This window comes from Pan troglodytes, chromosome 5 (assembly GCF_028858775.2).
Source record: "Pan troglodytes isolate AG18354 chromosome 5, NHGRI_mPanTro3-v2.0_pri, whole genome shotgun sequence".
Classification (NCBI taxonomy): domain Eukaryota; kingdom Metazoa; phylum Chordata; class Mammalia; order Primates; family Hominidae; genus Pan; species Pan troglodytes.
In genome coordinates, this window is record NC_072403.2 from 120,131,987 (window position 1) to 120,147,343 (window position 15,357).

Sequence of the window (15,357 nt, forward strand, 5' to 3'; positions counted from 1 at the left end):
AACTCCTAGAACACAAAGAACGAGCTAAAATGTTCATAAAATTAAAAAATCTTCAAAAGTAAACATTCCAAACGAGGAATACGGTATTACAAGGAATACAGTTGAGACAGGGCCTGGCTCTGGTGCCCATGCTGGAGTGCAGGGGCGAGACTACAGCTCACTGCAACCTCTGCCTCCTGGACTCAAGTGATCCTCTTGCCTCAGCCTCCTGAGTGCTGGGACTACAGGTGCATGTCACCATGCCTGGCTAATTTTTGTATTTTTGGTAGCGATGGGGTTTCGCATGTTGCCCACGCTGGTCTCGAACTCCTTGGCTTAAGTGATCCACCCGCGTTGGCCTCCTGAAGTGCTGGGATTACGGGTGTAAGCCACTGCACCTGGCCCCTCTTTATTTAGGTCCGGTCTTTTGGTAAAGTTTGAGAGCTTTCTTAATACAGATTTTGTATTTCTAGTTTTATTCATATTTAAAAATTTTGGAAGAGATGGGGCCTCACTATGTTGCCCAGGCTGGTCTTGAACTGCTGGGCTCAAGAGATCCTCCTGACTCGGCCTACCAAAGTACCGAGATTATAGGCGTGAGCCACCATGCCCGGCCTTCTTTACATTTTTGTTGGAATGCTATGATCTGCATATTTTGTGCTCATATGCAGCCACTTTTATCTTAGGCTAGAAACAGAAAAAAAAAAAAAAACCCTTATAAACCTGAGAAATGAGTACAGACTAGCCTTCATCTAGTTCAGGACTCCTACCATACCCACACCTTTTTACCTATTTTCTAGTCACAAAATAACTTTTCATCATTCTGAGCACACCACGTCCTTCCATGACTCCTTGCCTCTGATGTCATTCTGAGGCAGGGCTGAAATGAGAGACACCAGAGTGAGACCCTGCTTTAATTTATTTTGATGCCAAAGCTACCAAATTCTATTCTAAGAGAAGATCAGGCATGTAACAGTGTTTTTAAATTGCCGGCAGCAACCCATTAGTGGATCATGGCCATCATTTAAAAACGCTAATCTGAAGAATATCAGCACATATCACACAGAGTGAGGTCATTACTGCTTTATGAAACTTCTGTTACATGAACATATATGTGATGAAAAAAACTTATGTGTCACTAAAACAAAATTGGAAATACACTGACATTTATAAAATGTATTGAGGAAGAGAAACTTGGCTTAAGTGTGTGGAGAGGGGAAGATGGAATAGGACGATGAGGGAAAGGAAGGAAGTAATAGCAACAAGGTTCTAAGAAGTGTTATTGAAGTGTGAGTCAGCAAAGACCTCAACTGGGCCAAAGTAGACAAGAGAAAGAGTTCTAAGGAAAATTTACACAGACTCTACCTCTATAAAATGACACTAAACTATTTGAAAAAAAGAAATCATATTTGCTTTTACCCATTTTATTCAATATCATTTTCCTGAGAAATATTAAACATTAAAACTTGGAATGTCTTGCTTTAAAGTTGCATCATAAATCATTCTTACCTTGCTCTCTCTTTCTAATTCACTTCGCAGCCATTCAAAGTCACTGTATCTTCTTCTAACAGTAGATTCTTTCAGCTTGAAAATAGGAAGATTTGTCTGAAACAAAAAAAGTTAGTCCTAAATTGAAGCACATTAAGGAAACTTCAAAAAAATGGGGGGACGGGTATGGCAAGCCTGATTACCTTAACAAAAGAAATCATGACTTTCTTTTTCTTTTTTTGAGACAGAATCTCCCTTTGTTGCCTAGGCTGGAGTGCAATGGCACGATCTCGGCTCACTGCAAACTCCACCTCCCAGGTTCAAATGATTTTTCCGCCTCAGCCTCCCAAGTAGCTGGGATTACAGGCACCCACCATCATGCCCAGCTAATTTTTGTATTTTTGTAGAGATGGGGTTTTACCATGTTGCCCAGGCTGGTCTTGAACTCCTGACCTCAGGTGATCCGCCCGCCTCGGCCTCCCAAAGTGCTGGGATTACAGGCATGAGCCATGGCACCCGGCCGAAATCATGATGTTTTTCATATGACCTTTTACCCATAACAAAATAAAACTTTGCTAGTTCTCTTTTTTTTTTTTTTTTTTTGAGACAGAATCTCACTGTCGCCCAGGCAGTGATGTGATCTTGGCTCACTGCAACCTCTACCTCCTAGGGTCAAGTGATTCTCCTGCCTCAGCCTCCCAAGTAGCTGGGATTACAGGCACTCGCCACCAGGCCTGGCTAATTTTCTTGTATTTTTAGTAGAGGCGGGGTTTCACCATGTTGGCCAGGCTGGTGGTCTCAAACTCCTGACCTCAAGTGATCTGCTGCCTCGGCCTCCCAAAATGCTACGCTTACAGGCCTGAGCCACTGCCTGGCCCACTAGTTCTTTAAAAGTATTTACACAAGAACACAACTTTTAAATGTACCTTTGCATGCATGCTTTTGAATGTCATTCTGCCTGAGGTTATTTACATAAATGTAGGTCATTTTCTTATTATTTCAGTAAGCTTTAAAAATGTCAACTAAGCAGGGGTGAAAAAAGGCTAGCTCTTGACTATTCTCCATCTTAGCTAGTACCTCAGCAAACAGTCCTCATAGGGGAAATATACCTTACCTTTTAATTTTTAAAATTTTATTTTCTTGGTGCTCATTCATTATAGCAAAACCCTAACCTATGTCTCAATGCCTATCACACTGCCCGTTGATGTAGAAATTCTTTTTCTTCTCCCAGAGACAGGGTCTCACTCCATTGCCCAGGCTGGATTTAAACTCCTAGGCTCCAGCAATCCTCTCGCCTTGGCCTCCCGGGTAGCTGGGACTGCAGGGTCATACCACTGTGCTGGCTCACTTAACTACTTTTTTTGATTTATTTTTTTGAGGCAGAATCTCGCTCTGTCGCCCAGGCTGTAGTGCAGTGGCGTGATCTCGGCTCACTGCGATCTCCGCCGCCTGGGTTCACGCCATTCTCCTGCCTCAGCCTCCCAAGTAGCTGGGAGTACAGATGCCCACCACCATGGCTCGCTAATTTTTTGTATTTTTAGTGGAGAGGGGGTTTCACCGTGTTAGCCAGGATGGTCTCCATCTCCTGACCTCGTGATCTGCCCACCTTAGCCTCCCAAAGTGCTGGGATTACAGGCGTGAGCCACCACACCTGGCCCACTTAGCTGCTTCTAAATGAAACCAAAATATTTTGTTATGAGGACTGGATTAGATCTTGCATAATAAAAGACCTAAATAAAACATTATTCTTAATGGCCTTCTAAAAAATGCCAAGAAAAGCAGGGAAAGTGCTGCATACAGTGTCTGTGGGTCTTACCCCTAGTAGGAAATTAAATCGTACTCAGTAGACCAAGCTCATAAACCCAGAGCTTTAAAGGCAGAGGGCAAGTTTAAGAATTGAAAACATAACACCCAGTACTTTCAAGTTACACTGGAATGTAAGAAAATTTCTGGAAACTGTTCTTTTTAAGATTGCAAAGGCTACTTGTTGCCACTTCAGTCAACTTCTAAATTTAAAAAAAGTAACATGAAAGATTTCTATTATCTTTTACTGGATCCCCTTTAAAGAAAAAATATGCGGCAGGGCGCGGTGGCTCATGACTGTAATCCCAGCACTTTGAAAGGCTGAGGCGGGCGGATCACGAGGTCAGGAGATCGAGACCATCCTGGCTAACAGGTGAAACCTCGTTTCTACTAAAAATACAAAAAAACCAGCCGGACGTAGTGGCGGGCGCCTGCAGTTCCAGCTACTCGGGAGGCTGAGGCAGGAGAATGGCGTGAACTCGGGAGGCAGAGTTTGCAGTGAGCCGAGATCGCGCCACTGCACTCCAGCCTCGGCGACTGAGCGAGACTCCGTCTCCAAAAACAAAAACAACAACAAGAAAAAATATGCTAGGCCTGGCGTGGTGGCTCATGCCTGTAATCCCAGCTCTTTGGGAGGCCGAGGTGGGCCGATCACAAGGTCAGGAGTTCAAGACCAGCCTGGGCAAGAGACCAGCCTGGGCAGGAGATCAGCCTGGCTAATACGGTGAAACCCTGTCTCCACTAAAAATACAAAACTTAGCTGGGCATGGTGGCGGGCGCCTGCAATCCCAGCTACTTGGGAGGCTGAGGCAGGAGAACTGCTTGAACCCGGGAGGTGGAGGTGGCAGTGAGCCAAAGATCGCTCCACTGCACTCTAGCCTGAGCGACAGAGTGAGACTCTGACTCAAACAAAACAAAACAAAAAAAAGATGCTACCAAATCCAATAAAAAATGGTTTATGACTAAAAACACTAAAGACTATTAGGAGTGGTATGAGACCAGTATTTTATCATTAAGAATAGATTTTAGGCCAGGCATGGTGGCTCATGCCTGTAATCCTAGTGCTTTGGGAGGCTGAGATGGGAGGACTGCTTGAGGCCAAGAGTTACCAGCCTGGGAAACATAAGAAGATTCCAACTCTACAAAAAATAAAATAAATTTACTGGGTATGGTGGCATGTGCCTGTAGTCCTAACTACTTGGGAGGCTGAGGTGGGAGGATCTCTTGAGCCCAGGAGTCAGGAGTTCAAGACTGTAGTGAACTATGATTATGATTGCACCACTGCACTCCAGCATGGGCAACAAATGAGACCCTCTCTCTCAAAAAAAAAAAAAAAAAAAAAAAAGGAGAAGAAAGATTTTATTTTATTTGAGAATTTTATTTGAGACAGGGTCTCACTCTGTAACCCAGGCTGGAGAGCAGAGGCATGATCATGGCAGGGTCAAGTCAAGTGATTTCTCCTACCTCAACCCCCTGTGTAGCTCAGACTATAGGCACATGCCATCACATCTGGCTAATTTTTGTACTTTTGGTGAGACAGGGTTTCACCATGTTGCTCAGGCTGGTCTTGAACTCCTGAGTACAAGCAATCCATCTGTATTGGACTCCCAAAGTGCTGGGATTACAGGCATGAGCCACCGTGCCCAGCCAAAAAGATTTTAAAATGTGCAAAATATCACAAAGTTTGTAGGAGACAGAAATGACTTAACATAATAACCAATGTCATACCCTACCAAAAATACTACTCAACACTATATATTCTCTTAGATTATATTCTGTCCGTTAATTCAGACTTTGAACTAATTAGCACAGAATTTGCATAGAACTGCAAAGTGTTTTACAATTGGAAGAAAAAAGTTAAGTGCCACCTGAAGGAAAGACTGGCTTCCTACTGTGTATACAGGGACATCATCTTGTAATATTCACTCCTAAGAAAGTTCTACTTATTTGTTAAGCTTAATGCTACTGGTAAGTAGCTGTCACTCAGCACAAGAAAAGCTTTTAATTCAGGACCTTAAATCCATTTTGTAGTGGTCTCAATTTTTTCCTAAGTGTATTAACTTCTCTATGTTGTATACCTTACAGTTCAGAATTTTCAACAGATGCTATTGGGCACAACAGTGTATAGGTTTCAAGCATGAAACCAAATCTCACAAGAGATTTAAAAGCACTTGAATTTTCTTTCCCAGGTAACCACAACATTTGTTCATTGTATTAATGACTAAGGAAAAAATTGCACCTAACAAGACTCTTATTATACTAAAAGTCAAGCTTATATTTAAAGATGCTGGCTTGTTGTACAGAGGGTATTCTCATTCCCCACAGGGAATAAAATTAGGTCCCCTGGAGAGTAGAATAATTCCCAGAAAGAAAGCACTGGATTATTTCTCTCTAATTTCACCTATTGGCTTTTTAACCAAGTTCACCCTTCCGCATTAAAATATTAAGTCTTTGTAAATGCCTTAAAGATAAAAAGGCCTTTACAGAGTTGAGTGTTTTCTGCAGGTGAGATTTTACATTCTGAATTCCCTCCTCTCAAATTACTTTACAAAGGGGATTAACTGCTCTCTTTATTCAAATACGTTAAGATCAAGCTTGTGAAAAGAGTCCCCTAAGAATTTTCATACTTCTGGGTACGGAAGTCTATAAAGTTAATCTCTGAAACAACATATCAAGCTTACAGGTACAATGTTGAGAGAAGAGTGCCAATTCAGCTCATTTTACCTTCCATTTTCCCTTTTGAACTTTTGACACAATCATGATTATATCTGATTCACTCTAATAGAAAGGGGAGGGGTGAGGGGGAAAAGTACTTTCCCTTCTATGATTAGCTAATAGTTTGATAGTTTATATACTTAAATTTAGAGGACCATGATTAGCTTAAGAAAGTTCTTTTAGTTTTCTTAACTGGTTATGATTTCTCTTTTTGCATGAGGACTGCTTTAGAGTTTAAAGTCACATCAAGAAATTCAAACATCACTTGCCCATTACATATGCAGTGGTTAACTTAGCCTGTTAAACGTCTTCCTCATCATTACAAGGACTTGTAATTCAATGTAACTGATTAAAATAAGTGCAAAATGTGGGGTTTTTGTTGTTGTTGTTGTTGTTGTTTAAGGTACTGAACTATCACTGCTGAAACTCCTGTGATTGGTCACTTTCAATTTATTTAACTTTCATAAAATGATTGAAGGGCGGAGAGGTTTTTTACCTACAGCTTCAGGAGGACTAAACTATTATTTACTGATCATCTATAAAAGGGCATCATGCTAGATAAGGGAGAATCATTATTTATAATGATGAATAAGATGCAGACCTGGCCCTTATGAAACATACACCAATCAAGAAGGTTAGAAAATAAGCATATAAAAAGTTGAATTTCCATGGTTAAAAATACTACAAACTGGCTGGGCATGATGGCTCAAGCCTGTAATCCCTGTACTTTGGAAGGCTGAGGTGGGAGGATCACAGGAGTTTGAGACCAGGCTGGGCAACATGGTGAGACCCCCATCTCTACAAAAAATAAAAAATTAGCTGGGCAGGCTGGGCGTGGTGGCTCATGCCTGTAATCCCAGCACTTTGGGAGGCCAAGGCGGGTGGATCATCTGAGGTCAGGAGTTCACGACCAGCCTGGACAACATAGTGAAACCCTGTCTCTACTAAAAACACAAAAATTAGCCAGGCATGGTGGCGGGTGCCTGTAATCCCAGCTACTCGGGACGCTGAGGCAGAACTGCTTGAACCCGGGAAGCGGAGACTGCAGTGAACCAAGATTGCGCCACTGCACTCCAGCCTGGGCAACAAGAGCGAAACTCTGTTTAAAAAAAAAAAAATTAGCTGGGTATGGTGGCACATGCCTGTAGTGGGAAGATAAGGTGTCAGGATGGCTTCAGCCTTCGAGGCTGAGGCTGCATGAGCTGTGATCACATCACTCACTGTATTTCAGCCTGGGTGACAGAGGGAGACGGTCTCAAAAAAAGGGGGGGCATTTTGGTGAATACATTATCCATTACTCTATTAAATACACATAACTTTTGAATGAACAATTTCAATGGGAATTAATCCTACAAATATTTCCACACATACAAAAATATTTTAGCATTGTAATAGACACAAAAAAAACCCCAAAAAAGACTAGAAACAATAAATCTTACATTACAAGCTTATATTACACAGCTTTTTACAAAACATAACTCAGCCATAGGTTAATCAGAAAAGCTGTCTAGAATGTATGACATGTAAAAAGTTTCAGGCTGGGTGCAGTGGCTTATGCCTATAATCCCAGCACTTTGGGAGGCTGAGGCGGGTGGATCACTTGAGGTCAGGAGTTCAAGACCAGCCTGGCCAATACAGTGAAACCCCATCTCTACTAAAAATACAAACATTAGCCGGGTGAGGTGGCACGAGGCTGTAATTCCTGCTACTCCGGAGGCTATGGCAGGATAATCGCTTGAACCCGGGAGGCAGAGGTTGCAGTGAGGTGAGATCATGCCACTGCACTCCAGCCTGGGCGACAGAGCGAGACTCCACCTCAAAAAAAAAAAAAAAAAAAGTTTCAGAACAGTATATTATATAGCATAATACCATTTGTATAATATGAAAAGCACGGAAGAATTGACAATTGATTTGGCCCGGATTCATTCATTCTTTCCCCTCCTTTTCTTTCCTTTCCTCAGTCTCTCTGCTTCCCCTCCCTCTCCCCCTCCCTCCCTTTAGAGACAGGGTCTCCCTAAGTTGCTCAGGCTGGTCTTGAACTCCTGGGCTCAAGGGATCCTTCCACCTCAGCCTCCCAAAGTGCTGGAATATGAGGTGTGAGCCACTGTGTACGGCCAGTCAGGACTCTTTTTTGTTTTGTTTGTTTTTGAGACAGAGTTTCGCTCTTGTCGCCCATGCTAGGGTAAAATGGCGCGAGTGCAATGGCCTCAGCCAGGACTCTTTTAACACAGAGCTAGCCATACTATAAGACAGCTGAAAATGGTGAAAATAGTGTGAGCTAAATGCAGAGAAGAAACAAGTACAGTGTATATTTAGTATATAATTCTTGAATATTCTAAAGCATAGGGAATGATGGGAAATAAAACTGAAAAGTTTAAATTGCACTCTAAATATGGGGCTAAGGTGACTACCTGTGAGCACCAGGAGTTAATAAATATGTCTGAATAGAAAAATGATAGCTATGAACAGAAAAAATAGAACAGAGAAGTTACTACAGAAGTAGAAGCCACAGATGAGCTGCATGTAGGATTAAGGTGTAGAATTAAGAACAGATGGCTCTAGTTGATTCCTAGGTTTATCTGCTTTTGAAAATGTATGGACAAGAGTCAGACTACTGAGGCAAATTACAGCAAAAATCCCTTAAAGGTTTTATCTTGGATGCCACTTTAAATGCTCTAGATTTACCCAGAAAGAATGCTGAATTCTGAAATTAAATGTAAATCAGGCTTAAATATTGTTAACTTACTTTAAGATGACTAAAACTTTTGAAATTTAAACAGCAAGATTTAGTATTCTCTCACTCTAATATTCATATTTTCCCCCTAATTTTAAGAGAAGTTGCTTAGTATCAGGCTGAGTATAAAGTGGAAGCCACAATTTTCTTCCTAGCTACTGTTCATTTTATTTCTTAACAGGTAAAAGTGTTAAATACAACCATCTGTATGAAATAATATTTGTAGGAAATACAAGAAATATGTTATTTGTGGGAAATAACAATAGATCAGCCGATGTGGGCACAGTGATCACAGACAGGTAAGATGGGAGACAAGCAAAAGTAAAGTACAGCATAGGGCAAGAACCAAAAAGTAAGCCACAGCCTTCATCTATTTGTATAGGTATATACTAGTAAATGCTGAAGAAGATGAGTTTGAGTAACCCTGGACTACTTTAGACTTCAATTTTGTTCATGGAGTTCAAAAGTTCTGCAAATCACGTTTCATTATAAATCTGAAGCAAAGACAGAGGCTCAAATAATCTGGATAGCTCTCAAGGGTTCTATATAAGAAACCCAATATTAACAGTCACTTAAAGCTTATGTCAGGGCCCAAACTAACATTAAAAGAGCAGAGAACTGTAATTACCTGCATCTCAAAAAAGTTAAGTTGGTTTCCTGGAATCCACTGAGTCCATAAAACTATGTTATTCCACACTCAAAATATGCCTTTGTTAATTGTTATTTGCCAAATGCTAGTTAATTTGTTACCACTACTTAGTAACATTTCTTTGGAAAACTATAAAATAGATCACCAACATTATCAAAGAAGACAGGGAAAAAAAGAGGGTCTCCCTGTGTTGCCAAGGGTGGAGTACAGAGGCAACATCCTAGCGCGCTACAGGCACTCGGGCTGGAGGGATCCTCCCACCTCTGGTGGTGGTTTTTTTTTTTTTTTTTTTTTTTTTTGAGACACAGTCTCCCTTGTCACTCAGGCTGGAGTGCAATGGCGCGATATCGGCTCACTGCAACCTCCGCCTCCTGCCTCAGCCTTCCGAGTAGCTGGGATTACAGGCACGCGCCACCACGCCCGGCTAATTTTTTGTATCTTTAGTAGAGACGGGGTTTCACCATGTTGGCCAGGCTGGTCTTGAACTCCTGACCTCGTGATCCACCCACCTCAACCTCCCAAAGTGCTGAGATTACCAGCATGAGCCACTGCACTCAGCCCTCTGGTTGTTTCTTTAGTCACCTTTAACCTAGAAGAGTCGCCCCCTGTCTTATTGTCATTCAAGACATTGACAATAAAGAGTTCAGAGCAACATTCTACATTTGGGTTTGTCTGTTTCCTCATGACCAGCTTTGTTTTGCATTGTTGGCAGTAATGTTCCTAAATGGCAGGAGTGTTGATGCTTTCCATCGGAAGGCACATAATGTCAGTTTGTCCCATTACTGGGTCACTTGGTAAGGAGAGGTCAGATTCCTCCAATAGTTATCTTTTCCCCACCTTTTAATTCCTTTTCCCTGAACCAGCCCTTCATAATAAAATTTATTGCCATTTAGAATTTGCCTAGCTAATTCGAACTTACAGAACTATCAGACCACAAAATAAACTCTGCTTCTTAGAGAATTCACATTTTTAGGTGAAGTTATTTATCTAACTTTAACCATTAGGAGAGAGATTGCTTTATTGAAGGAAAGCCCCACTCCCTGCCAAATACAGTATGAATATATCGATGTATTAAGTACAGAATGTTCTCAATTTGTTGATTTAATAAACAGAATTAAACAAGGGCTTATAGTCTACTTGGATATTTGTACTCTTCTGGAGAAATTCGGGGTAATGCTCAAGCTGCTGGGTATCTTGCTTTTCATTTGCAAGATGAGAATATATTTTGCTTGGCTTATGAAAAAGTGATGAAATAATTACAAGATCCTGGGACATTCAAAGAACTAGAAAAGAACAAGACTAAAAACCTGAATTGTTCAATGTTATTTTGTTGTTGTCTATTTGTTCTAATATACCAGGAACAAAACTGCAAAGCAATAAAATGTTAAAAGAGATATGTGTATGCCGGATACTCTTAAACTACTATTTTTATAAAAGAGAAACCAGCCATTTTCCACAAAAAGTATTACTAATTACACAGGGTAAGATCATCAGGAATGCAAATGGATATTACATACTAAGGAAAAGATTTCTCAAACCATGGTACAGAGGTCTAAAACAAGTGCTCCCTTCAAGTCTAAGCACAGGAAACTACCACATTATTGGTCTCCAAAAAGGTAGGTCTTATACACTTACACAGGCTGACCTATTAAAGTCAGCAGCTCACAGATACCCTATATGTTACCTGATTATCACTGATAGCCAAGCAGAAAACCAAGCCTCAAAATTTGATCACCTGAATATAGCTTAACAATAGATATTAGAAAAATGTTTACTAGGTGTTTCTAGTATTTCTTCAGATAGTGTCATGTGTACATTTGAAGAGAGACTGGCAACAACATCAAAAGTATATTCAATAGGCCATACTCTATTCAACCAATCCTAAGAGATGTAAATGGATGCCCCACTACAGTTCTCATTAAACAGCTGCATTTCTCCAAATATCTACATCTAGAGATAAAAGATAAACTGAGAAGTGCTTAAGCTATTGCTTCACCCTTCAGTACTTTTGATACCTGTTTTACCCAATCTGGAACAGCATGAATAACTGGAGATATGGTTTATAACCTAGATGAACTCTTAATAAGGCTGAGAAGAAGTCATTTAAATGAAGAATAAGCTTTTAGTCCAGAGAACCTTTGAAATGTAGATTGTCACTAAGCCAACGTATTTAGTTTCTTTCTTTAAAAAATAAGGACATGCCTTCCAGTGATACAATTCCTCCTTATTTTAAAAGAAGTATCCTTTATGGTATAATTTCCAAAACAGTAGAGAATAAATTATCTAGACTAGCTTAAATGCATAAACCAAGGAATTCCAGATACTTTTCCTACATTGTCCATATTCTTCATTTGTGAATTAGCAACAAGACTCATTGGAGAGCTCACACAAGGTTTTCAATGAGTAATCTCTAATGAAACTGTGCATTAATAATTCTATTTTAAAGGAAAATTCATTCATAACAATTCATGAAGATTTACATAATCCAGGCTTATGCTGAAATAAAACTGTCTATTAATAGTCTAACACCTTTTTTGGACAATCTTTAAAATGCAAAACTATTTTCTGGTGTCTTCCCAACTTGTCCAATCCTAAGAAACACACTCAAGTGACACCAACTAGAGAATCTCATGCAACTGATCTAGGGTGGAATCTGAACATCAGTATTTTCAAATGATTCTCAAGTGCATCCAGGGTCAAGAACTGCTGCCCTAGGAGTTCGAGACCAGCCTGGCCAACATGGTGAAACCCTGTCTCTACTAAAAATACAAAAATTAGCCGGGCATGGTGGCACACGCCTGTAATCCCAGCTACTCGGGAGGTTGAGGCAGGAGAATCGCTTGAGCCCGGGAGGCGGAGGTTGCAGTGAGCCAAGGTTGTTCCAGTGCACTCCAGCCTGGCCGAAAGAGCGAATAACTGCTGCCCTAGAGTTAACAAATGTGAAAGAGGGTAGGAACTTGGGAATTTGTACAACCAACAAGTAATTCTGGTTTAGCTTAGCTGGGACAGATATGGGCAATAATATTTTACCTCTTTAAGGGTAGTGATTTGGAATAATACTGTGAGAATGGAGTGTAAAGTCATTATAAGTAAAACTGTGATGTGGAAGCCAGTTAAAGAATATTGGTTAAGAAGCTCTATTCAGTAAGTACTCGTATTTTCTAAGCTTCTACATATGGTGCATCAGGCAGCTATGGACTACAGGGATCTCAAGACATCCTCCTCAAGGGTTATATTTACATTATATTTACAGTGTAAAGAGGGGGTGGGGAGGGGAGAGAGGAATACTCTTCCAAGATTCATTACATGTAGCATTTACAGCCGCAATTTATCACACAGCTCTTTGATGTTTGAATGAAAGGGTGGAGACCAGTATTTGAGTAATCAAGGCAAAATTAAAATATATAAAAAACATATATATATATATAAAACATACACATGTGACAGCTGGGTGCAGTGGCTCACGCCTGTAATCCCAGCACTTTGGGAGGCCGAGGCGGGTGGATCACCTGAGGTCAGGAGTTCAAGACCAGCCTGGCCAACATGGCAAAACCCGTTTCTACCAAAAGCATAAAAATTAGCCAGGCGTGGAGGCATGTGCCTGTAGTTCCAGCTACTCGGAGGCTGAGGCAGGAGAATCGCTTGAACCCAAGAGGCGGAGGTTGCGGTGAGCCAAAATTGCACCACTGCACTCTAGCCTGGGCAACAGAGTGAGACTCTGTCTCAAAAAAACAAAACAAAACAAAACATATACATGGGAATATATTGAGTTTGCATGGCAGACTTATAAAAGATATCCTTACAGTTAAAAAACATACATATTGACTTGTAGATACTCCATTTCAGTATATAGCCTTTTAGATTTTTATATATACAAATCTTATTTTTATTAAATATATTATCAGTTTCTCGTATCATTAACATGATTATATACAGACATCCCTGGGTGAGAGGCTGTATAGTACAATGATGAAGCACACAGTTCTGGAACTAGAAAATCTGGCTTTAATCTGAATTCCTGCATTAACCAGCTATCTAACTCTAGGCAAAATGCAATGGATGAAAACTAGATAAAGCCTTGATACAGATCCAGGGAGTTTAAATATTTTCCTTAGAATAAACCCTAAAGGTGAAATTACTAGGCCAAAGACTATAAATGTTAAGTCTTCAAGTTGTCCTCCAGAAAGGCTACTTTGCTATAGAATGAGAAGGAACACTGCAGTAGTAGTAGCTACTTTGGTAGCCTACAACAAACCATGACACTCAATATTTAAATATCTTTTTGTATCCTCTCTCACATTGGCTTGGCCATGTGACTGCCTTTGATCAAACATTTGTGAATTGGGGCCTGTCCTCTTGGAACATTTGTTCATAAAGACATTCTCTCTTGCGATCCTGTCACCGTTATTCTGTGAGAAGTCTAACTCTCCCCATGAAGGAGAACTGAGGACCTGATCTACATCTCCATCTGAGATCCCAGCTGGCAGCCAGCCATATGACCGAGTTATCTCAAAAATAAATCCTCCAGTCCCAGTCAAGTGGCCCCACAGATATCAAGTGGAATAGAGACAAGCCATGACTTCAAGACCTGACCAAACTGTAGAACTGTAATGAAGTGAATGTTTAATTGTTAACTGTTTTCGGTCACCAACTTTTAGGGTTTTTACATAGCAATAATCAACTGAAGCAATAACCTGACTTTGGTAGAGTTATGCTAAACAAGATGCAGATCATGAGAAGACAGTATTTCATCTCTAAAAACTTGGTAACTCAAAAGTACATAGACTTGGGCCAGGCACGGTGGCTCACACCTGTAATCCCAGCATGTTGGGATGCCGAGGTGGGTGAATCACTTGAGGTCAGGAGATCACGACTAGCCTGCCCAATATGGTAAAACCTCGTCTCTACTAAAAATACAAAAATTAGCCGGGCATGGTGGTGCATGCCTGTAGTCCCAGCTACTTGGGAGGCTGAGGCACAAGAATCACATGAACCTGGAAAGCGGAGGTTGCAGTGAGCTGATACCACGCACTGCACTCCAGCCTCGGCGACAGAGTGAGACTCTACCTCAAAAAAAAAAAAAGTATATAGACTTGTTATTTATTCAACTCTTCGCTGTTTAGTTCTTTTCTACTTCCTTAATTAGCTTCTGATTATATTCTGAGTAGTTGAAGTTCCTCAATAATACAGAAAAGTCAATTAATTCTCAATTATTCAGCAAGGAAAGTATTCCTTCATAATTTAGAAATCTGATAAAATCAGCTAAAGTTTTTCTATGCTAAAGAAAGGTAAGATTCTAAATAAAAACTGTAATTGAAGACTGAGTTGCTCTCTACAATAAATAACTTAATAAACCTCTAAGAATAGTCATATGAAACAGTTTTGACCGGGCACGACGGCTCGTGCCTGTAATCCCAGCACTTTGGGAGGCTGAAGCAGGATGATTGCTTGAAGCCAGGAGTTCAATACCAACCTGGCCAACAAGCAAGACCCTGTCTCTCTCTCTCTCTACCTCTCTTTATATACATATATAAAACAGTTTCCACCTATATTATAAAAGAACAAAACTAAGCTGTTTCTTCAAAGCTTGAAGTATTACTTGGAAAACTATAAAAAACATGAAAATGAATGTTTAATAAGTCTAAATTCTCTAACACATGAGTGATACATATATTAATAAACTCTTCTAGTCAGAGTGATTAGCTATAACAGCAACTAGACATCATGACATTAAACACTATACACATGCATATGCTTTAAATTTGCAGATTGACAGTAGTGCCATTACAATACTTTACTCCTTTCATAAAGCTCCACAAAGAATGTTTATTGTTCTAACAGTCTGACAGTACTCAAATCACTTAACATAAAAATCTTTTTATTAGAAATGGAAAGTAACTCTTTGTCTAAGAATCCCCTAAATAAACCATGGCTAAGAGAAGCTGCAACTTGCCATCAAAAGTTTCAACACATAATCAGCTTAGCACAA

At 40.3% G+C, this 15,357-nt stretch overlaps 1 protein-coding gene across 2 annotated transcripts in view; it reads right to left on the reverse strand.

Annotated features, from left to right (window-relative positions):
• Window positions 1–15,357, reverse strand: part of SNX3 (sorting nexin 3) — a 50,068-nt gene that overhangs the window by 9,900 nt on the left and 24,811 nt on the right. Inside the window, exons 2-3 of one of the 2 annotated variants that reach the window (XM_016945032.4) lie at window positions 1,489–1,584; window positions 682–859 (exon numbers count right to left, since the gene is read on the reverse strand). In XM_016945032.4, coding sequence (XP_016800521.1) covers window positions 776–859; window positions 1,489–1,584 — 180 coding nt within the window. In that variant the 3' untranslated portion in view covers window positions 682–775. Of the gene's footprint in view, window positions 1–681; window positions 860–1,488; window positions 1,585–15,357 lie in introns of those variants that run through there. The other variant, XM_001149032.7, reaches the window with a different exon arrangement.